Source organism: Zosterops lateralis (genome assembly GCF_965231275.1).
Source record: "Zosterops lateralis genome assembly, chromosome: 2".
Classification (NCBI taxonomy): Eukaryota; Metazoa; Chordata; class Aves; order Passeriformes; family Zosteropidae; genus Zosterops; species Zosterops lateralis.
The window spans coordinates 25,633,073-25,656,828 of NC_139763.1; the positions used below are offsets into that span (position 1 = coordinate 25,633,073).

The 23,756-nt window shown below is 39.2% G+C and overlaps 1 protein-coding gene and 1 long non-coding RNA gene across 3 annotated transcripts in view; one reads left to right on the plus strand and one right to left on the minus strand.

The window, feature by feature from the left end:
• Positions 1–14,763, minus strand: part of ANKRD10 (ankyrin repeat domain 10) — a 36,615-nt gene extending 21,852 nt beyond the window's left edge. For both annotated transcript variants that reach the window (XM_083883057.1, XM_083883058.1), the window contains exons 1-3: positions 14,468–14,763; positions 8,502–8,654; positions 315–406 (exon numbers count right to left, since the gene is read on the minus strand). In XM_083883057.1, coding sequence (XP_083739183.1) covers positions 315–406; positions 8,502–8,654; positions 14,468–14,668 — 446 coding nt within the window. In that variant the 5' untranslated portion in view covers positions 14,669–14,763. The remainder of the gene's footprint in view (positions 1–314; positions 407–8,501; positions 8,655–14,467) is intronic.
• LOC310922484 lies at positions 14,239–21,023 on the plus strand. The gene is made up of 3 exons (XR_014592440.1): positions 14,239–14,308; positions 17,587–17,679; positions 19,971–21,023. It is a non-coding gene; the product is annotated as an uncharacterized lncRNA (long non-coding RNA).
• Positions 21,024–23,756: the final 2,733 nt, after the last annotated feature.

Here is a 23,756-nt window from a genome sequence, read left to right on the forward strand (position 1 = left end):
GTAAAAAGTAACTATATGCTAAATAAAGTGTACAACTTGGGGTCATTTGACAGAAGCACGATAAATATTTTACTATATCAGATGTATGTGCAACACTAATGTAGCACAATGGTATAATTTAAAGAAAATTAACTTTATTACTAGACATGCAAAATATCTTAGGTTTCATTACAGTTGAACATGTCTAGGTGTCATTATTTTGATCATGTCTGCTGTTTTGACTTTTCTTTCTGAAATTAATATCTATGTTTACCAATCTAAGTTAGTCAGCTACACACATAACAATCAACAACAACAAAAAAAACCTCACTTACTCTATTTGCGCACCATGAGCCACAAGGGCACTTATGGAATCCATACTACCAGACCGTGCTGCTTTATGAATAGGAGTTTCACCAACATAATCCTGTAAAGACAAACTACATTTTGTCAAGCATAATCTTTCTAAAAATTCAAACATTATTACTACATTACTCACTTTAATTAAGATAGCAGATAAGTAAAAGCAGCATTTATTATTAGCTAGCAAATACATCAGGTACTTTATCATTACTTTGAAGTCTGCAGTTGGCTGTCAGGTACATTAGACTTTCAGCAAGAAGTAACGCTGAAGGATTTAACTCACAAGATAAGCTTTATCCAATAGCTCAGCAATCAGCAGACTCGTATTCAGCAAAACTGGTTAACCCTCCCAACATATCCCACCAGAACATGTTATTCTAACACCTTCATTTCCTGGCACTTTTGTTTCCCAATACACTGGACTGTGCAAGCCCTCTTGAATTTGGGAGCAGCAAGGCTGAGCCTGTGGACCTGCGCTGCTTTCAGATCTTGCTGATACACTGACTCAGTCCTTGAATGTTGCACCATCAGTACTCAGCAGGAGAGGAGCACATATGCAGAGCTCTACTGTAACAGAGGCAAGTCCAGTGTGCACAGGAGAGGCCAGATCTCCCCCAACACATACACATTGATTCACATCCTATATATATACACACACTTGTCTTTTCTGATTTTCTTCATCAATTTATATTCCATTATTATTAGCCAGCATGTCTAATCATTTATTTTTTTTTGCATAATGTGCAGACATACTGGGGGTAGAGTATTGCTTTTCAGGCAACTCCTCCCCATTAACTGTCTTACAGGTAAACAGGAAGGACCTACAACAATTTAACAAATCCAAGCAAGCAGCAGGTAAATTCATGCATCACGATCTACAGGCTGGAGAGGAAATTCAGTACCTGCAATTAATCATCAGTATTAAGAACCACAGAGAAGAATCTGTAATGAAACATTTCCTTGAAGTAGCAAGCAAATGTTATTGCCTTTTTAATGTGATTCATCCTGAACACTTCCACAGTGTAGAAGGCTTTGTGGGTTTTTTGCTTTGTTTTCTTCCCCCTTCTCTTTGTCTCCAAACTTTTGACAGACTTCCGTGTCTGTTCCAGATATTAAACATGTTCTAACTGTATGTGCCTCAGTTTAACTTCCCTGTTCCTTTTATTAAAATATCAAATTAGCTATTAAATTAACACAGCACCTTTACTGACTGATCAGTGTTTACACAGAACAGTGTTCATGCCTAACTCCACAGTACTGGTTACACTTTAGCTCTACCTGAAATGTGAATATATGCAATATGATCGTACTACCTAGGAGCTACTGAGTGTCTTTAAATTGCCTGCCAAGCTTTTGAGAAATTTAATCCTATCTTTTAGACCATGTAAGTATAACTTGAAAATGAATTTTGGATTGTAAGGTGTGTATTCTCAATTTTCTACTTGACATTTTTATTTCATGGTGAAATATCTTTATAACAAGTTACAAAGTCACTGAGGGTAAGCCAGCTTACCAGTGCTTAAGATATATATTCAGCCAAACTGTGAACTACCTAATACGTGCAGTAGGGAACAATAATGGCACCAAAGTTTACTTTCTTATAAACTAAGGAAAATTTTTAAGGCTGACAAAGTTTGGACACAGAAAAGAGTAACAAATGCCTTGGAGATTAGAAAAGGTCTATACAGCCCTTCTTCCAAAGAGGATGTCAGCAGCTGATGGATAGAAGACTGCTTTCCAATAAAGTTTATGCATTTTTTCCTATTTATAACTTACCCTGAAGTAAGAGGAAGTGAGAGAAATTTAACAGATATAGTTTTTTTAACTACCATACATGGATATTTATTTGACGCTAATTTATCCAGAAAAAAATTTCCAATCATAGAAATTGTCTTCGATTCATCATTCTGTTACAGTTTCCTCCCCCTTTTGTTAAAGTGGTGAACGTATAGAAAGTGATTTGCCTCTCTTCATCAGCACTAGTATCTACAAGCCCAACTTTAAGTGAAAAGATAATCACTCAATATGAAATTCAGTTTAGGGTTAGTTGGCCATGCATTTGACAGAAAATCTCTCCTAGTCCCATAAACCTGGCACACTCCCCACAGTAAGGTCTAGAGAATTGAATTACAACATTACTGTGGGGAAACACAAAAAGGATGAGAGAAGACCTTTGCAAAAGGACTCCCCAGCACTGTGTTAGAAGAATGAGCTAAGCTTATAGCAGCTACCACTTCCCATCACCAAACAGAAAAGATTAGTATTTCAGAAGAGAATACATGTCTTGAGAAGGGCTGCTTTCAATCACTGGCCCAGAAAACCACGTGTCTAAAGCAAAGGAATTCAAAAATACTTAAAAAATAACAGAATACACAGCTTTAGATTTTTATAGCATTCCTTTTAACTACAGCACCCAAATTTCACTGCTATTATGTTGCTTTGAAATTCTCGTAAGGGGCCAAATATATCTGCACTGAAACACTTCCCTAGCTCTCCTCAGAAATTCTCTCTAGATTATAAGCAAGAATAAATGGGAAAAAAATACATATAACCCACTGAAAGATGGCTTCTAAATTTACTTATTTTTCAATGCATCCAAAACCATGCATACAGAAGAAAACAAAAGTACTGTACATGAGTCCCAGAACAATTCTGTTTTGACTCAACTGGAATGGATGCGACCAAACAGGAAAACAAAGTAACAGTTTTTTCCAGTAAGTTTCTGAGAGCAGTTCAGGGTCCAGCTTGTCAGCACATTTTTATGCTTAAGACACTTCTTCCCTATCTCTTTTTAGCTATGTGTAGCAAAAGTTATTTTGTTTAGAGAAGCTCTATAAATTCCTAATTATCCTGATAACATCTCATAATCCTTTAAATTCGTCACACTACCCATCTGTGCTTGAGTCTGATACAATCCCTTTTGTAATAATATTCCAGGAAGGGAAGCATCGAAGACTTGTACTGGCCTTTCTCAACTAGGGCAGAACTTGTCCCTCCTGTTGCAACACTGCACCAACAGCCCAAACTCATCTCACAATCTAGAGGATGCATTATAAATAAATTAGTAGAAACTCAAATTAAGTTTCATTAATTTAGAATTCAAGACAGTATATTTGGTTCTGTGGCTACTAAATACTTTGTGCACAGTGCTGTTGAAGAAATGGCAAAAAGAATTCACGAAGCAGCACAGACACATTTGGTTTTTGTAACTCACTGCTGAATGCCTTCCTTTCTCGTTGGAAGGAATGGCTACCCTTTCACACAGGGCAGTCTTCTCTAGCTTGGGGTCATGACTACATTACCTTTGACTTCTATTTCATTTTACTGAATAAACATCTAGCTTCCTTCCTTATTCTCTTTATATGGCTGATGAGTCTTTTGCTTTTTTTGGCTTTAATCAGTAAATCTATCTCAGACTGAATAATCAGTTTCCAGTTCCTCACTATGCTGTTTAACCTCAAAAGACATTTCCTCTACTGATTAAATACTTTTCTCAAACTCTCTCCCCAGGCCTCTTTCATGTATGAGTATTTTTTCAGTTCAGTCTAAAGCCATATTTTACTCTATTTTTCCTCCTTCTGTCTTTTTGGGACCTCAATTCTGTTGGCTTCAGGATGGTCTAGCTGAATTCCAAGTACATTTCCTATTTTGTCCTACAAATTTCAAGTCTCTGCATCATATGATTCAATTCATTTCACTCACTGGTACCTCTACATTCCTTCCACTTACCAAAAAACAAAATCAAAACCAAAACCAAACTAAAACAACCCTTGCAATCAAAACCAACTTAGTTGCAGGAACTCATTTTTAAAATAAAAAGTTCCCACACACACCTACACTAAAAGCTTTCAACTATGTGTAGAGTTTGGGCTGGGATAGAGTTAATTTTTCTCATACTACCTGGTAAGGCATTTTGGATTTGTGACCAGCAAAATGTTCTAGGTAAGAGTGGGCTGAGACGTGGCACAGCTGGGACCACTGACCCAAATGGACCAGATTATCCCATATCATATCATGCTCAGCAGGTAAAACTGGGGCTGTCATTGCTCCAGCACTGGCTGGGCAACACAGCTTTTTGGGCAGTGGTGTGAGGTTTTCAAAAATGTTTTATCAATTGATTTTCTAGGTTTTAATTTTCTTTTTTACCTGTTAATCTGTCTTTGTTTCAACCCATGAGTTCTCACGCTTCCCTTCTGGTTCTCCACCTCACTGAGTGGGGGGAACAAGGAAGCAGCTGTGTGGTGCTTAGGTATCCACTCGGGTTAAACCTCCACACTACACAAGCACTTCTAAAATACTTTAGTAATGATACCTGACTAGGACACAGAAGCCCTTACTTGATAAGAAATACAAAGTAACTACATTCCTTAACTCTACTGACTGAATTTCAAGCTCTAACAGATGATTGCATTTACAAACACTATTCATTTCTCACATTTCTTAGAACCAGTATCCTACTCCTTCTGAAGCTAGAGTGTCCTAGTGAGTGCCCCTCCTTTGCTAAAAAGGATTGTGAGTGCAAATGAGAACTTTTGGGGTCTTTTATCTGGATTTAGTCCTAATTGTTGCTTAAAATAAAAACTGTAATATAGCAAAATAATGTTTTCTTCCTCCCCACCAAGGATATCAGACTATTTACAATTCTTGCTGCTATGTGTAGTTTGATCCTCCTAAAACTATCTGCCACCACTGCCATGTGGTGACTGCATCAATAGTAAGTTGCATCCCCTGTAAGGGTGCAGTATTTCTTTTCCATTCTCTTTATGACAAGCCACACACCACTTCTTTTGGCCAATCAACAAAGGCAACATACAATAGAAATGTTTAATAGGCTGAGGCTAGAGGGAAAATATATTTAAATTAAGTTAATGGTTTTCTAAATCAGAAAGTACTTGTTACCTGATGTTAATATGTACAACAGCCCAGAATCAATCTGTGTTGTGACAAGTATAAAACATCAAAAAAATTCCTCAGGAAAAGTAGCAGGATAATTGCTTTGCACTGTTACAGTGAACTAGAGCAGGCAGGCAGCCAAATGCAGGTCCTGAGTCACACTACTAAGAACCATTAGCAGGCACAGCCTGCTGGGGGGAAAAAAAAGAAAAAACAGAAACAGTAAGACACTCTCTTGAATCCACTGCTGGGTAGAAACAGACCATTGCTTGGCACTTCAGCTTTCCTCCTGTGCATTTTTATATGGTGATCCTAGGGGAAAAGAACTGCCCACTGATTAGAGACAGATGTGATTCTAGCCAGCACATACAGTTATGTAAGAGGGCTGGGCATCACAGGATATACTCACAGAATTTATGTGGGGAGCCAAGTACAGCTGGGACAAGCAGTTTTCAGCATTTGTCCTTCATTGCTGCTGCCTGAGAAGTGTCCTGGGCAACTGTCACCAGCAACGAGGTAAGACATTTTTAAGTTTTCCTAAACTCCAGGGCAGGCAGCATGAGCTACAATACAATACCTCAGGGCAGATATGAGAAAGCATGCATGCAAATTCTACTGAGTACCGGAGGTTTACAGTAAAACTGAGAGAGCTGGGTGGATTCCTTTTCAGAAGCTATCCTTTTCTTTTTCCAGAAGTGAAGGGTTAGTCTGTAGCCAATGACCAGAAGTCAGTTTGGAAGGAAAAGTTTACTAGTTTAAATATCAAGCATTCCCAGATCTTTCTCAGCATGTGTTTTGTATCCAGTGTCCATGGAACACTTGTCCTCACACAAGCATTAGCCAGTGACTATGTCTGTTTGGAGTACAGCATCAGTCAGCGAGCTGGAAGGAATAAACAAAATACACATCAGGAAATAGTGCTCCAAAAGCTCAATAGTGTGGGTGGAAACCCCAGATGACCATCTAAAAGTGCTTGCAAGTTAAATAAAGAACTGAGATCATTTAAGGAATTCAAATGAAACAAGAATAGTAGAATTTGACTGTGATTCAATAAACGGCTGAGGGAACTGGGGAGAGCAAAGCATGCACTATGCTTTACTTAGCCATGTATGAAACATTCCAACTATCTGTGAGATGAGTCTTCTGCTTTAAGTTATCACCAAGGCACACTGCCTAGCTCTCGGTGCTCATGCATGTGAAAAGTGTGACTGACCAGTTGCATCCTACAAACTTAAGAGACTTTTTTGTTTCTACTACAATTTTAATTAACCAGAAGTGTCTTATTTTATCACTGAACTAAGTCTAAAACACCTCTGGTCATATGTTCAATTAGTATTTTGTGGGGGCAAAAAAAAAGTTACTACATTCAAATATTACCATTAACAACACAGAAGGCACCCACAGTGTCAGCTCTCAGTATCCATCTCTATTGTGTCCGTGGTCTGTCACTGCCTATATCTGCCCCTAGAAGTCTACAGGATACTATCATCACTATCTGAAAACCTGACGATGTGGAGGACCATTTGCTCTGGCAACAAGCCATCAACATACAGACTCCTGAGCCACTGCCTTGCCTTAGTAACTTCTTTAAGCTGGAATGAGTCTCCTGCCCATTTTTAACTGCATATTACACTGCCTTCTGCCTTCTTTTAGTCATCTGCATGTTGCCCTCTCCACACTCTTCTCCTCTTCTTCAGGGAGCTAGCTGCTACCTTCTTCTTTGCTACAACCTCACTTACTACATGTGATTTTTTCCCCCTTATCATGTTCCAGGACATCAAGCTTGTTCTTCAACTCCATTTCAACCTCACTGGTCAGTTCTTCTCTCTTTCCTCATAGCTGGAAACTTTCATTCTTCTCATTCATTCACTTTCATTCATTCTTCTCTTCTCATTTAGCAGTTATTTGTATATCTTTATTCTGTGCATGCCATGTTTCCTCTCTAATCACCGTTTCTTTACATTCTTACCTGGTCTCCAGATGCATTTATAGTTCTTGTATTTTCTCTTCTGAAGGTTCTACCACTATGCAGCAATAACTTATTGCATAAGTTACTTTTGTCAGGTATCAAGGAGAAGATGCGATCTATAGCCTCTGCATCCAGCCACCTTCATTGTTTCTACAATTCTCCTGGTGTCTCACAGCTGTTCTCAATGCACCAGACTTCTTTTCTGAAAACTCAACACAAACTTCCCCATTTCTTATTTTTGCATAGCTTAAAAAAAAAAAAGAACCAAACTCTAGAAACGCAAATGTTTTAGTTCTTCAGCAGACTTAGCTTAACTCTACTGTGTATAAAATGTAGTCTGGTCCTTAAATATTTTAAGAAAAGTATGATGCAAGATTTAACAGGCCAGACATTTTACGAATGCTGTGCTATATCACAGCTTTTAACAACAGCATATGCTGTAGTTTTAATTACTCTCATAGAATATTATTAAAAATACTTGATTACCATTAGAAAGAATGTTATGTATGCCCAGCATACATAACAGATTCATTCAGTACTTCAAACATTTTCTTCAAAAACATGATAGTTTTTAAGCATTGATTTTGTTACTGTACCAGAGTACAACAGTCCTTTGCAGGAATTTTTGCTATATTAATGCACTCTGTGCTACCAAATAAATTACATACTCATGTAAAACTAATGAAAATTATAGTTTAAAAAAATAGAATTTTTAAAAATCACCTGTTCATTCTTTGTTAGTAAAGTACATGTTTCTGATCTATTTTCAGAAATCTACTAAAAAAGCTTTAGAAATAACCTAAAAGAAAAACAACCAGATGCACCTTAAAAATCAAGGCAGCCCTTACTAGTAGTTAGATGTATGAGTAAATCATGAAGCACCACGAAGGTCTCATGGTTCTGTAGGTAATGGTAAATTTTTCAATTCTTAGCATATCTAGTAAGGATTATGATCCTCCCTAGTCTTTTCTTGCTCCTACAGCAGCACTACAATATCAGAGTATTTGTTAATGCTGCCAATAATACCAAGGCAAATTACCATTTTGTTCCAGAAGCAGCAAAATGTCAATGCCTAAAACAAATATCCTCCAAACCCCTAAAGGCTTAAAGGACATTTATTAGTCCTATCTCCACTGTAATGTAAAATGTCTATAACTGATCATTAAGTCATTTGACTTCAGCTGATGTCAAAAATAAGGATCTCTATGTTAATGTAAGGATCATACATGTCATAAAAAGGTATCAAGACACTCCTTGCAAAACTATACACGTACGTGAAATACACATTAATCCGTACCTGTTTGTTTATGTTGGCCCCCACTTGAATCAACCAATTCAGGCACTGTGGATGTCCTCCAAAAGCAGCAATGTGGGCTGGTGTTTGAGCAAAACGTGTTGTACTGGCATTTACAGAAGCTCCAGCTCTTACTAACTGCATTAGGCACTCCAGCTTTAAAGACAGGGGGAAAAATAAAACCAAGAATGTTACACAGATGTGCTATGACAATTAGCATGTGCTAAATAAATACATAAAAGCTCGAAGAGCTCAACTTACTAGTAAGACTACATGAATGAAAAACAAGACAGAATATGAAATTCAAGATTTCCTCTCCCCTCCTTCATTCCTTCCTCATTTGGTCATAGACCATACCTGAGAAGTACTTAATTCTCACTTCCAAAACTGAGTTTCACCTTTAATTTCAAAAAAGAGGACATAAACACTTCAATCATAACTACAAGAGATACTCAGTTCACTTTTGTTAAGAGGGTGGAAAGGGAAGAAAGAAAAAGAGGAGAAAAAAAAAAAAAAGGGGGGGGGGGGGGAGAGTTCTGATCCAGCAAACATGATACTAACCAGATATTATTAGATAACATTTGCCAAAACAAAAGTGTTGTTAGGAGATACACAGATGCTGGACTCATACTCTCAGGAGAGTTTATAGAAGGCTATATCAGAAAAACAAAAGATTTTTCATTTCTTTAATGTATTCCTGGAGTGACAGATGATTAGTCAAGAGAAATAATATTTAACAATATATGTATGTTAAATCTATAAAAGGAATAAATTAACTCCACCATTTTCTTGTTATTTCAGATAAGAAACTGTTAGAAACAAAACAGGCTGCATGTTTGTGGCACCACAAAGACAATAAAAGCCTTTTTTGTTTTAAAAAACTGCAGTATTTTGTCAAACTGTATTCTGCCCTTCTTTTCCTAACACACTAACCAGAAGTGTCAGATAACCAGATACTATTTTTAAAGGTTCACAACTTCTCATTTGTAGAAACTAGGCAAACCACGGTGATGACCTCAACTTTCAAAAATAGTCAAAACAACAACTCCTTTCCTGTCACACAGTAACATTGTCTTGTTGATAGGAAAAGGAACTCACTACGCTGAAATAAACAGTTTAGTCTAGGCATCCATTTACTGTGGGTAGAAAACAAATACCACTGCATACAAATGCAACAGCAAAACAAAGACCCTTACACCGGCTCAGGCACTGGTTCATATAAAACACTGTGGGTGTCTCAGTGTATTACAATTAAAGAAAACATCAGCCACACCACAGCTGTGGAATAGTCAGTCTGTCCATGAAGCAACAATTAAAAATCATCTGAATGTGGGCTGGCAGCTTGACTCGGACAGAAGCATCAACATCAGGATTATAACATTTTTCTCTGTTGTGGTACATCAGCCTTTCTTTCTCCCTGTCTTAACCTGTAAACTCCTGATCCTGCTGAATTACACACATGAGATAAAAGTACCAACCACTGTAATGAAGTATTTTATATCAGTTTCGCAAATATGTTGTGAACTTCATTTGTTTTCTTCCTTCATATAATTCAAGCAAACACATATGAACCCTATCCTTTGGCAATATATAGAAGTAATCTTTTTGGAGTGGAATGGAGTTAAGGCTGGACACAATTGTACCATGAACTCACTAACTGCATTAAGTAAGAGTGAGGATAACTGGAATATTGCATGTTAATGGATCTAGTTCCATAAGCATCAACATCACCAAAGAATCTTTTCAAAAGAAAACAAGCACTTTTGTTGGAAAAAAAATCACATCAAATAACTGGTGTAAGAAAATTTCTAACTCCAACACTAGACTACTGAACTACATTTTGTATTTGCCAATATTAGACTTTCCCTGATGTTCACATGTTAGCACCTATAATACTGCTGTCAATCCTTAGTAATTATTAATTAAATTGTAACACTGCAATTATTAGTAAGTCACAAGATGGAAAAAACACTCCTCCAGCTGCACCAAGAGGTTCATGCGTAGTAACTGAAGGCAAAAATAAATTTCAGCCAGTTTTTAGAACAATAGACTTTATTAATAGAGTTAATTTGAAAACACTTCCAGGCAAACATTACAACTTCAGGAAAGAATAATACTTCCTGCAGAGGCACGGGGATGAAAGAATTCCTTAATTAGACAGGCATTATAGCCCATCAACTGAAAAGGGAAAAACAGAGACACTGATTCACCAGCACTATCCTGCACTGTTTAAATCTAAGATGGCCACACACTGTGATTATCCACGCAACTTCATTTTTAAACATCGGGGGTTTTTTTCACAGACTCTGACTTTAGAGTCATAGGGCTTTAACAAGGAATACCACATTTCATCCCATTAAAAGCTGGAGTATGGATCTTCCCTATCACGGCTGCCAGAAAAACCTGCTTCTACCAACAATATGGAAGAATGAGATGAATTACATCCATGAACAGGAAAAGTCAACACGACAAAAAACCAACATCTCACTTGATCATTTATGCTTGAGATCAAGACACACAAGTCCATTTTCATTAAATAACCGAAATCTAATACAGTGGATACTTTCCAACCTAAAGCAGAAGTTAAAATGATTTTGTGAAGAAAGACAGGCCTCCCCATAGGCCACAACACTGGCAAATACCAAGCAAGAGACAGGCATTTTTAGCTCTACCACTTTCATTCCAAAAGAAACACAACATATTTACTACTGTTTTGCTTCCTATAATAACAGTCAAATGACAAAAAGCAAAAGCAGGAGAAGAGCACAAGCAAATAGATGTGGTCAGATAAAATAAAAATTCAATTGCAAGTGATTAAAATGAAAATTAAGATTAGTTCAAAACAAAGTGAATTAAAATTAAAACCAAAATAATTTTTTTAATACAAGCCCTATATTTTCTACTGCTCTGACAGCTTTTTTAGACTGTTAGCATTTTTACATTCTGACCCATCTTCTCAGAAATCTATGGAATACCAGGGTAATTTAGGGCACTATACAATTAACTCCAATTAAAATACAGAAACTCTAATGGGAATTAATTCACATCTCAGGAGATTAGCACTTTCCTGCAGTCAGGGAATGTCCTGAAAATGCAAACTCCACCACAGGTACTCAACACAGCAACTAAATCTGCACTTGCTACTATCTCTAAAAGGAGGTCCGTGCTGTCATTAAATGTCCAGATACTACAACTAGAAACATGAGCTGCACGTCACCTCCAACTGACTTTGCTGTTACTTTAAGTATTACCTGCAAGCTGTAGAAGTATGTTTTAGAATAAGTTATTCAAGAACTCTGTGTTTTCACTTTTAGTTATAAGAGACCCCATTTTACTGGTGTTACACCAGTATTTGCCCCGCCAATAAAACACCTTTCCTCTTTCATGTATTCATTTATAACCAACTTGACCGTTGCTGCTACTGCCTTCCTGAAGCATATCTACAACTGCATGTAGGAATGTAGTTATACACAGCTTTCCTGGAAAATTCTTCTGTACTGCCCTTGGATGAACGGAAACCACCTTCCATGTTCAACCTGTGCCACAGGCAGAGGGAGAGAAAACTTTTTGAATTTCACCAAACCTGGACTCCTGGTGTGTGTGCAGGCACACACCTGTGTACATGTATGAACTGGCTTAGACTTCATTGCTTAAAAGTAGTTCCAGAAAAGAACTGAATCAGTTTTGTCTTTTCAGCCTCCTACAGAGCTGCAGTGAGAACCAATACACGTCTGGTGGACCATGTTACTAACTGGCCGTGTATCGGCAGACAGACATGAAGTTCTATCATCATATAATTTCTTCCAGGAAAAGAAAAAAACCAAACAAATAAAAATCCCACAAAATCTAGAAAAACAAAGAAGTGAAGAGAAAGAGACCTGTTCAGTAACTGTTAATGAACACTTCAAAAATTAACATTTGGGAACTGTAGTGCTTTGAGAAACAGAAGAATTTTCCATTTTGTTTTTCTGAATGTGAATTTGGGAAACAAAAAAGCCATAAATACGAATATAAGACATGCATCTGAGCAGCTCTTGTGTCACTGCTGGCAATACTCTGTTAACTGGTGAAAGGTACAAATGTAACTATGCCACACAAACACAAAGCCAGTCGAGTTTGGGATCCAATTACACTACTGTAACTTTTGCAAAGTGTTGTGCAGCCTTGGCTCTGAGAAAGGAACACAACTTAACTAGACTAGACAACTTAGGTATGTACGTAACTTTCACTAACTGCTGCCTAGATCTGATAACTTTTAGGAAAAAACATACATGCAAAATTCTGTAAAACCCATTTACAGCCTATGTCACCTTTGCAAATCTCATTTAATCTGTCAGATTCCCCCCCACGTAACACCACCAGCCATCAAATTTTGCCCATACCTAAGAACGGATATAGCAAATACAAGCAAAAGATGTTGCAGGCCGACTTGTTCCCTTTGTTTGCTATTTCTGCAAGAGTCTCTCCAACAGAAACTGGAATGCACACAAAAGCTCACTCAACCGAGAATGGTTAGCAGAAAGCTGAAGATGCTTAAAGGAAAAAAACAAAACAACACATACACTATCCGAAATCTGTACCTGATAATCCAGCAACCACTACCTTGCAAAAGCAAGACTGCCAGAAGCTTGTACTGAATAGAAATTCTCACAAGATAGAGAAAAGAAACCGAAGACTGTAAGGCCAATTAGTATCTTAATATTTTCTGTGGGTGTTCTTCAGAGGGAAAATAAAGGCACGCCACTTTTTTCAGAGTGCAGATTATTAGTTTCTTCCTGAACAGATAAAAGACTCTTCTACATTTTGGATTTTGTGGGTTTAGTTTTTTTTGTTTTGCTTTGTTTTAGGACTGGAAGACTACTTAGCTAAAGCTGCTTCTAAAAGCTTCTCAAAGAAGCAATGGCAGATAAGATCACATAATGTATGGAAACCATCTCCTAACGTCCTTTTATAAACCATGACAAGTGCTTAAGTACATCAATCTTCCTCCTTTGGCACACAACCAATAAGCAAATAGAAGTATGTGGGAAATGGGAGGGAGAACAAGAACAAAAGCCCCTCGAATTCTGAACTCAGACAAATCAATGAGGGAAAGAAGAGATCATAACCCTCTAGGCTGGAATCCTGTATAGTCTGAGATACTGCATCAGAAAGAGGAAATGCACATATAAAAATCGATAAATTATAATACCACTCATTCCAAGATGTGAAGTTAGCGTAGCTACTTCTTATTTTTCGGTCTTTTCTGCAATGCAACGACGCCAATGCAGAAAATTCCGCACGTATGATCCGCAATTTATTTTTCCTACTGAAGGCAAAAGAGGAGCGCCTTACAGGCACAACAAACACCTTCTGCCCAAACTCCTACCGAGCCGGTTGCCATAACACGGGCACCACAACACAGCGGTCTCCAGGTGCGGAGCCCGAGGACGGCACGGATGGCGGCCAGACCGCGCAGACAAAGCGCGGGGCGCCCCGGGAAGGAGGACCAGCCGAGGGCGGGGAAGGGGTCGCGGGCGGCGGTGCCTCCAGCCCGCATGGCCGCCGTCCGCCGGGGTGGCCGGAGGGGGGCCGGCTGCTCCTCGCCATCCGCTCCCGTTTGTCGGCCCGAGCGCGGGGCCGCCGCCGCCCCCCGGGAAAGCCGCGGGAGGGAGAGGGGCGGCCGCCGGCGGCAGCGGGGGTGGGATGAGCGATGCCGAGACGGCAGGTGCCGCCAGCCCCGTGACCTGCGCCACCCACGCCTCAGTGACCGCGGGGACAGGACGGGAGCCAAGCGCCACGGCTGATTCCCTGAGGAGCGGCAGGAGGCGGTGAGGGAGGGGGGGGCGGCGGCGCCCCCCGGCACAGCGCGCGCTGGGGGTAAAGATGGCGCCGCGTTGCGCGCGAGCGGGAATCGCGCCCTCCTTCCCCTTCTCCTTCTCCTTCCCGTTCCCACCCCCGCTCCCGCCGCCCGCTGAGCCAGGCCCCACCTTGCCGAAGTGCGCGGCCCAGTGGATGGGCGTCCAGCCATAGAAGGAATCCTCGGCCGCCAGGTCGGAGCGGGGCGAGCTCTGGAGCAGCGCGCACAGGGCGGGCAGGTCCCCATCGCGGCAGGCGCGGTGCAGGGGGAAGCGCAGGGTCAGCAGCTCCTCGCTGGAGAAGCCCGCCTCGGGACCGGCTCCCAGCGACATGGCGAGCGGGGGAGCGCTGAGAGGGAATGGGAAGGAATGGGGGAGGGAGAAGGGGGAGAAGGAGCGGGCGGGCGGGCGCGCGCTGCCCTGGCGGGAAGCGGCGGCGACTGCGGCGGGCGCGCGCGGGCCCGGCACAAAGGGAGCGGGGCGGGGCCGCGCGCGACGCTCCGCCCTCCGGGGGGCGGGGCCGCGCTGCCCTCAGGGAGCCCCGAGCGGGCGCGGCGGCGCTTCTTCTCCCCGTCCGCCCGTGCCGCTCCTTCCCCCGCCCCCTCCGGCTTCGCCTGCCCTCCTTTCCTTCTTCCCTCTCCCCATCTACTCCGCCTTTCCTCCCTCCCGCAGTCTGTTCCCTTTTTTCCCCCTCTCCCCCCATTCCCTTCCCTCACCCTTTCATCCTCTCCCTCTTTCTCCCTCCTCTCCCGCCCTCCCTCCCCTTCCTCCATTCCTCTCTCCTCTCTCCCTGTCCTCGCTCCGCGCCCAGATTTTCCCTTGTGGGAGGCGGCAGACCCGCTCTCGCCGCGGGTGTAGCCGCGGCAGGGCCGGGCGGGCGCGCTCTGGGCTGGCAGAGCCGGCCGCGTGTCCGCAGGGAGAAGGAGAAGGTGCCGGCGGCGGGGCCGAGCCGGGGCACCCAGCGCCGCCGTGCTCCTTGTTCCCCTGCACCACGGACGCGCTGCCGAGCCAGCTTCAGCGCTCGGAGGTCGCTGTGGGTTTGTGCTGCTCGGTGGATTGCAAGCCCAAGGATAACCCTGTCGGTGTCTGGTTAAAATGACAATGCCAGATTTTAAATTGCAGCCAGAAACCAGTCCTTGAGTAATGGCTCCACAGAATTTTTAAGTACTCTCACCTGTCCCTGACAATCATGGGATCACAGAAGCAAGCATAGAATGGATTTGGTTGGAAGGGAACCGTCCACCCCCCCTGCCATGGGCAGGGACACCTTCCACTTGTCCAGGTTGCTCAGATCTCCATCCAGCCCGGCCTTGAACACTTCCAGGGACATCCACAACTTGCCTGGGTTTCAAGGAGTATTCCTTTTTCACTATACATTATTAAGCAATGCAAGCCAGAAATTATATTCTGAGGCAAAGAAGGTACAAATAAATTTCTGTTAAAAGTCTCAAGAGACCCAGGCATTTAAAAAGCTTTTCTTTATCACCAGGCAAAATTGATCATTAAGATACTGTGAAATATCTTCTTCTTAATATAGGACTTCTGACTAATACGAAATTATGATTCCTAGGCATTTCTCACATTTATTTGGCTTCTTTGCATTTTGGCATATATAAAGGTGTGTGTGTACAGTATCCACTGCTCAGAGATAAGATTCCAGCGTAGAGAAAAACACCTGCACACAGAAAGAACTATACCTTGGCTTATATCCCAGCAGGAAACATGCCTCTGACATATGCATGTATGCATGCCCCGGCAAGTACTCTTTCTGTACATATGTAAAATTTTAGAAAAGGAATTGGATAGTCACCATATGGGGCAATTCTTTTAGCCTTCAAGGTGATTAAGGAACCACCTTGTGGAAAGGCGCAATAAAGAGTGAGTGTTTGGTTGGATTGTACTACTCTCATGTACTACTCTCTTTCCAGAAAGGTGTTGCAACAGCAAACTGGAGATTTGGCTTAAGATTTTCCTTAAAGTATCACAGGGATGCCTGAGCTAGAAACCATAGATTTAGACTGTAAAAATCATAGCAAAATGAAACACCTTTTTGTGTGTGTGTGTGTTCTCAAAGTTTTGTTTTGATCTGCACAGCCAAATAATAACATAAGGCTCTCTGTATTTAGGACTAGAAGCACAAGTCTGGTATCAAGGTATTTAACTATAAATTCATAAAAATAATTAACTTGAAATATGGCTATATTTTTATAGCCAAGTCAGAATATGAAGATGGAAACCTTGCTTTCGGAAACTTTTGTTTTAACTTTAGCTGTCTTTTTTATTTAAACTGTAAAGGTTTATTTAACTTTTTTTTTTAATCTGCAAAATGGGAATAATAAAATCCTGTTGTGAGTGGTGGTAAGAAGCTCAATTAATCGAAGTGCTTTGAGGTAAAAAACATAACACTGTGATATGAATATATAGACAAGGCATTTCAACATGAGGCATTACTGCAGCTAATATTTGTATCCCCTATATGATTTTAAATATTCACCAAAATAAAATATCGCTTCAGCTTCTAGAATGCTGCCAAGTTATAGATATCAGAATAATGTGCAAAGGAGGATGGATTACAAAGCAGCCCTTTTATAGATAGTGACTCTGAAGCACGGGAAAGCTAAATGCTTTGGCCAGGGGAGGGAGTACTTTCAGCTACAGCAACTTTCAGTTCAGTCCCTTATCCTTTGCCTTACAAAAACGTCCATTTTATGTTGGACCTGGTCTTGTTTTCAAAAGCTCTGAAAGCTCATCATCCTGTATGCACTTCTGATCCTTGGTTATGGGGATATTTTTTCCCATGTACATCTGGGTAGATGCTAACACTATATCTGCATGCCCTTTTTGGGGATTAAGTAATGCAGATCCTATATGGTGGAGTAATTGAAAGGAAAAAAAATTAAAAAAACAAACCAAAACAAACCAAAACAAATCACATGAAACCCAAAAGCAAACAAAGAAAAAGCCAAACCAAAACAACCCCCCCCAATTTATACCACAGTTCATGTCATAAAAATGGACCTTACCAAGATGTTTAGTATTAAAGAACATGGTTTCCCAGGTTGAAAAAAGCAATGTTTTTTATAGTGTACTGTATAAGCACTGACACAGTTGATCACATATTGTTTATAACTGTCATAAGAGGCAATAAATATAAGTAATGTGCATTGTAGTGAAGAGGAACAAAAATTAAAGCTTCCTGACCTTGAGAAGATTAGTATTCAAGATTTGCATGTGTTTTTTATCTCCTACAGGGATATAGAAACTACCACACCAGACAAAAGCAGGGGTCTGTTGAGTTTTGTTATGGACAGTGACTTCAGTTTTGTGCTGGTTATTCCCACAAGGTAGACAACTACCACTGCATTTCTTTTGGAAAGGGGGAAGGAGAATGCAGAGAGTGGAAGAGGTTTAACAATGCTGGGCAGGAATTCAGCATGTGGAAATGAACTCTGGTATGTCTTGTTTGGTGACTAAATTCTTTTTTATGAGGTCAATCTTTTTTATTTCCATGCCAGTAATCTACACCAAAAGTTCCAAAATAGTACAGCACAGTGCTCTCTATGAGGTTGATTCCTTAAGCAGTCTGCAGTTGGCATATGACTTGTGAAATCACATTTGTCTCTCTATTTTTTGAAATGTGAATCATTATCCAGATAAATGTAAAAACGTGTATGTTTTGATATTCTGCATTTCCTTTGACTTCCTTAAAATATTTTGGCAATGGACTTTATAAGTTAGTTAAATTTAACAGAAATGAAATCTTTAACTACTGTCGTATCTTGTGAGACTGAGGACATGGAAATTCTGGGGATTTTGACATTTCATTTCAATTACATTATAATTTATTCTTTTGTATTTCTTTATCATTATTGTGGCTAGATTCTGTACACAAGACACATCTTAAAGACATTTTCAACAATCTTGCTGTGCAAAAGATCAGACACATAAAATATAAATCCATTTTGTGATTCTAACTTCATTCTAAATGATAGATTTGGTTTCCCTTACCTACTATTATGGTCTGTTTGCACATTACATAATTCAAGAAATTGACAGTCATGGGTTAAACTGTGATTTACTAACTTATGAAAAAAGGCACATAGTAATATGTAACATTTCAGGTTCTTTGCATTTTCTGTTTTATATAAAGACAATTTAGCATTTAATATGTTTTTTAAATTGAAGTCGTTATTGGAATGCAGTAAATAGTATTGTAAATGCTTACATTATTATTTATTAAAAAATATGTTCTCGATTTTTTAAATCACTCAGACAGTTCACCTACTAAACTTACTAGAACACATTTTTGTATATTTGAAAAATAGTAGTTATTTGCAGTTCTATTTGCATTAATTTCATCCTCAATTCTATTCTTGGTCTTTTAAGGGAAGTGAGAAGCTTTGTTTCTGTTTCAGTTCAGGGAGATAAACTTCATGTTTTGTTGGGGCATTTAACAAAATTAATTTTCAAACAGCAAAACATACAGAAGAGCTTAATAGGCAAAATGGAGTGGAAGAAGAAATTTGCTCTCTTTTAGCTAAGTTTGCTTTTATGTTCTCTTTTGACTAATGGCACAGAAATAAAATGGTCCATAAATGAAGACTTCTTGCATATTCACTAGTCTAACATGTATATACTTAAAAAGTGAACACATAATTTTAAATGCATGATTTGTGAAAAAGGACTTGCTGTGTTACTTAGCTGTAGCGTATTTGTCTTCTCTGTGCCATTCTGATACAAATAAATTATATTTGCCTATTTTTCTTTTTAGAGTTGTTGAATATGGAGCATTTTCTAATAACTTGCACTGGATAAAGTCAGTGTTCTGTTGGTTTGAGTTTTTTTTTTTTTTTTTTGTAAAAAGTACTTTAGAATTTAATCAAATACAGAATTCATTCAAATCCCTCCATTCTTGCTGTAGCAAGTTTGCACTGGTTAACACTCAGGGCTTTATTTAGTTGCCCATACATACATTTCTAGTGCCATTTGAGATGCCCAAGAGTATTTGTCCCCGTTGCCAGGTGCTGCTGCAGAACAGGATCAGTTGACACGAGTTCTCTGCCATGCCTGCACAGAGCTGATAGATCTCTTGAGAGTCTGAGGGCTTCTTAGGCTAACACTTCTCCACAAATGTCACTTGAATTGATGTGCCCAGTCACATAAGGAGTTCCTCAGATTTTGTCTGGTCCTAAGTCCCATACAACCTCTTGTCTTTGGAGGAGGCTGTCACAGAGTCATGATTTACATCCTACATTATGCCTGAATCTAGTTCTGGCTCTGTGGGTCATTGTAGTAGCTACTCATGTTTCATTTTGTTTTCCTATCTTTCAGGGTGATTTTCCAAAAGTATGAGCTTATTTAGATGTTATTCATCTTCCTTTTTCTTTCTTTTTCCTTTCTTTTTCTTTTTTTTCCTCCCGAAACTCTCAGTGAACTGTGATGAAAATGTGACATTTCTTTAGATGGCATGATTTTTTTAGCAGTGGTGGGAACTTCCCATCATTTCTCTAGTGTAAATAGAGGCTGACTCATAACTTTCAGGGAGTAGTTCAAAGATTAGATTTACTTCCTATTTTTGGTTAAATTAAACCACAGCTGACTGGTGGACCACTTGAAGTATGTTTTTATTTTCTAGGTTTTTGGCTGTCTTCACCTTTCTTCAGCAAAGACCAAGTGTTTATTTAAATCACTCCTAAAACAGAATCAGAATGGAAGATGGAAGCTATTGGGTAAAACAGCTGAAACATTTTGTAAAAGCTAATTTCATAAACTTAGAAACATTAATGCTTAAGTGCTAAAACTGAGTATGCATAGCATGTGAGGCCTCTGGAGGTACAAAGATCAGAAAACTAATAGCAGCAGTAGCTGCTAACATGGAAAAAAAAAAAAAAGTAACGAGTAGGAAAACAGTAAACTGAAAATCCTTTATCCTCCTTTCCACTCCTCAGTTCTCAGAGTTTTGTCTGGCAAGAAAAGCAGGGAAACTGTCTGACTTTCAAATAATTACTGATGTATTACTCTGTTGGAGGCTAGTAGCAAAGAGCAGCTGTGCCCTGTAGACAGAGCCAACTTCTCCTTTCCCATCCCCCATTTCCGACTGCCTTCCCTGGAGAAAGCAATCTCACTGTTAAATAAACTAAGGTTGGGTTGCAAGACAAACCAAGGGTTCATTGGGAAAATATTTAGTCATGCGTAAATAAGCCCTTTTTAAAAACTTTGCTGCTTAGGAAACGATGCAATTTTGTGGGTAATAAATAAAAACAGATTTGTTGCACTACAGTTGTAAAGCTGCCATCATTTATGAGCCTAGGAAGAGTGACCTTTTTCATCATAAGGCTTTGTCAATTCTGCCTCTGTGCAACTCTTCTTTGTACATATGAATCATCTGGGCTGTGCTCAGCTGAGAGGTCTAGTCCCTAAAGATAAGGGAGTTAAGTATAATTCTTGGCATTTTGACAAACAGCCTTTCTTTTTCCCACATTCCTTACCAGTTTTAACTGAAAATTAACATTTCTTGAGTGGCAAAATACCAGTATTGTAGTTAAAAACAGTACTGTAAGAAATCAATACCAAACCATTTCCATTTATATTGAGCCTGAACCACAGTAATGAGAAGGTTCTTCAATGTCCTCCTCTTCAAATCATGGCCCGAATGTAAACATAATAATAGAAAAAAAAAAAAAAAAAAAAAAAAAAAAAAAAAAAAAAAAAAAAAAAAAAAGATGACATTTAGGGTGAATATAAACCTCACTTGTTGATTACCTGGATTCAGGAAGTAACTCCTATCTGGAAAACTGGATAGATTATTTGTGCAATAATCTAGAAACCTTCACGTGGGAAAGTATTTAATAAAGGTTAAAATGCCATTTCCACTTACAAAGAGAGGAAACAAAAATCCAGAGGAAGGTGAAGAGTGAGCTTCAGCTCTTCTAGCTCTGAGCCTAGCAAATGTTCGTGAAACCTGCTCCCTGTGCAGTGAGATTAGATGCTTGTATTTGAGGGGTTTAGTTCTTACTTCTCAAAAAGAGCATGCTCCTCCCCAAACCATGATCTAACAAAGCAATTGTGACACCACATTTTCACATTTTCATCACATTTTCAGAGATTGGTGCCCGGTGTTTCAGTTGTTCGGGAAAGGGATTGAAAAAAACTAAATAGCCTGTGTTATCAGAAATGGTTTCTATTTCAGCTTGCATCATATGAAAGGAGCCATCTTGTGGTTATCTCTTTTATAAATAAAATGTTGCTGTAAAATTGCCGTGAAAAGCTGAAGTAAAACGTGTTTCTACACCTCTGTGATGATTTTTCTTCTGTTGTTTCAAAATGTAACCTTCTGAGTAACACTTGACCTTACAAATGTTTTTACTTAGAGATTTCTTTTTCTATCAGGTCTCAGTTCTCAGGTCTCAGACAGCGCATCTGTCTGTTCATACAGGATTAAACTAGATGTGTTCAGTCTACATTTCAGTGCTAGTCAGTCCATCCCAGTGTTTGCTAGTTCTCTGAGCTCTGTTCAGACTGTAATCTGCACCCTAAATTTTGCTTTAAACTACAATCAACATCATGTCCTCTGAAATACAACTCTTAAAGAAACTTTTTGTGATGCTGAGTGATCTATATCTAAATCTATATCTGTATCATCTATATCTAACTGTCTATCTATCTATCTTTCTATGTGTGTATGTATCTATCTATATGTTATCTTCATTGAAATGTGCTCGCTAGGAATTCTGTGCATTCCAGGCAAAAGGCATCCTTACCCTTTGCTCCTGGACTTCTAACTTGTATTGGGGAGCCAATATTTAGGTGATACAGCAGTCAAATTTCTTCACCTCTTTACAGATACACAATGGCATTAACCAGCTTTAGAGTTTGATAAATCCACACAATCCTGAGTAGATGAGCAAATTTATTTTGTGTAGATTAGCTCACTGATGCTTGCATCCATTTATTTAAATGTGTTTTTAAAATCCCCACCAAATAACCTTAGTTAAACCATATAAACACAAGCTTCAGTCATAATGTTTCAAGTTCAATTTCCCTAATAACTTTGAATAAGGTTATGTATGATTCAGCTTGGGTAGCCATCTGCTTATTGCAGTTGTTAGTTACTAAATGTAATATCCCGGCCAAGGATCACCATAACGTGCTGAAAATATAAAAAAATGTTACAGATTTGATTTGATTGCTTTTTTATATTGATTAGAAGTCAAAAAATGTATGGAATCTAATTTCTGGTAAATTCTTGCACATACAACAACTAACAGATAAATAAAGTCTTGCTTTAGAATGTGCCATTTGAGATTTATTGTATTCCTCAGAGTTGAAGAAAAGATTGTTCTAGGAAAGTGCAAATCTGGTATTGGGGTTTGAAGGGAGACTAATATTTGTTCCTGCTGAAATGGAAGGTAGACATTGAGAAATTGAGAGACAGGATTAGTAATAGTTTTTACTACATCCAGATTGGAAAGACATCATAAAAAATATATTTTGGGAAAATATTTGAGACATTGGCTTCAAATTAGACCTGATAAAATTTTCAATCAGAGAATATGTATTACTTTTTTACTGAAAATATGCATGGGCTCCTTCAGAATATGTTTTCTTTGTAAAGTATAGCATTTTTAATGAAAATCTGATTTTAAAAAATTACTGAAATAATTCAAAACTTCACACTAAAATTGAAATGTTTTTAAGCTGTTATATAAGATGCTTAAGTTACTTTCCATTTTTTTAATATCTTACTGATATTACTGGCATCTTACTGATATCTTACCTTGTTGGGAAAGATGGGACAGGAAGGGCTTGCGAATAGGATTGCCTAGTAAGAAATACTAGAGATGTAAAACCTGTGAGTGAAATAGAAATGAAGGGCAGCTATGAGATGTGATCATGGCAGGCAGGAAGATGGTGATTAGCTGGAGTCAGGTTGAAAGACAGAAAAGAAAAGGACCCAAGAATGTAGCCCCTTTCCACCCTGCCAAGGTATCAGGGAAAAAGTAGATAAGAAAAGTAGTTTTTAGAGTTTAGAATATAGGATGATATGGTAATATAGTAGTTCTCATAGGCTGCATGCAAAGTTTGTAGGTTTTGTATCTCACGTGGGTTGGTCACTGTAAATTAGAATATGCAACACAAAAGGCGATAGAATGTATTGTAACAAGGACCTCGCTCTCTTGCTCTTACCTCTCTTACCCCTCTTAGCTCTTTTACCTCCCTTACCTCATACCCTCTCTCTCTCTTTGGGGCTTCCCTTCAGCCAAGGCTGGTGGCTGAAGGCAAAGCTCTTTTTACCCACGTCCCTTGCAATAAAACCATGTGTTTCTAGAATATCTCAGATCTGCAGAGTTCCTTCTCCCTGCCATCCATGGATGCTCCTTCATTACTTTTCTTCTCAGTAAAGAGAAGACTTAAAAATTTA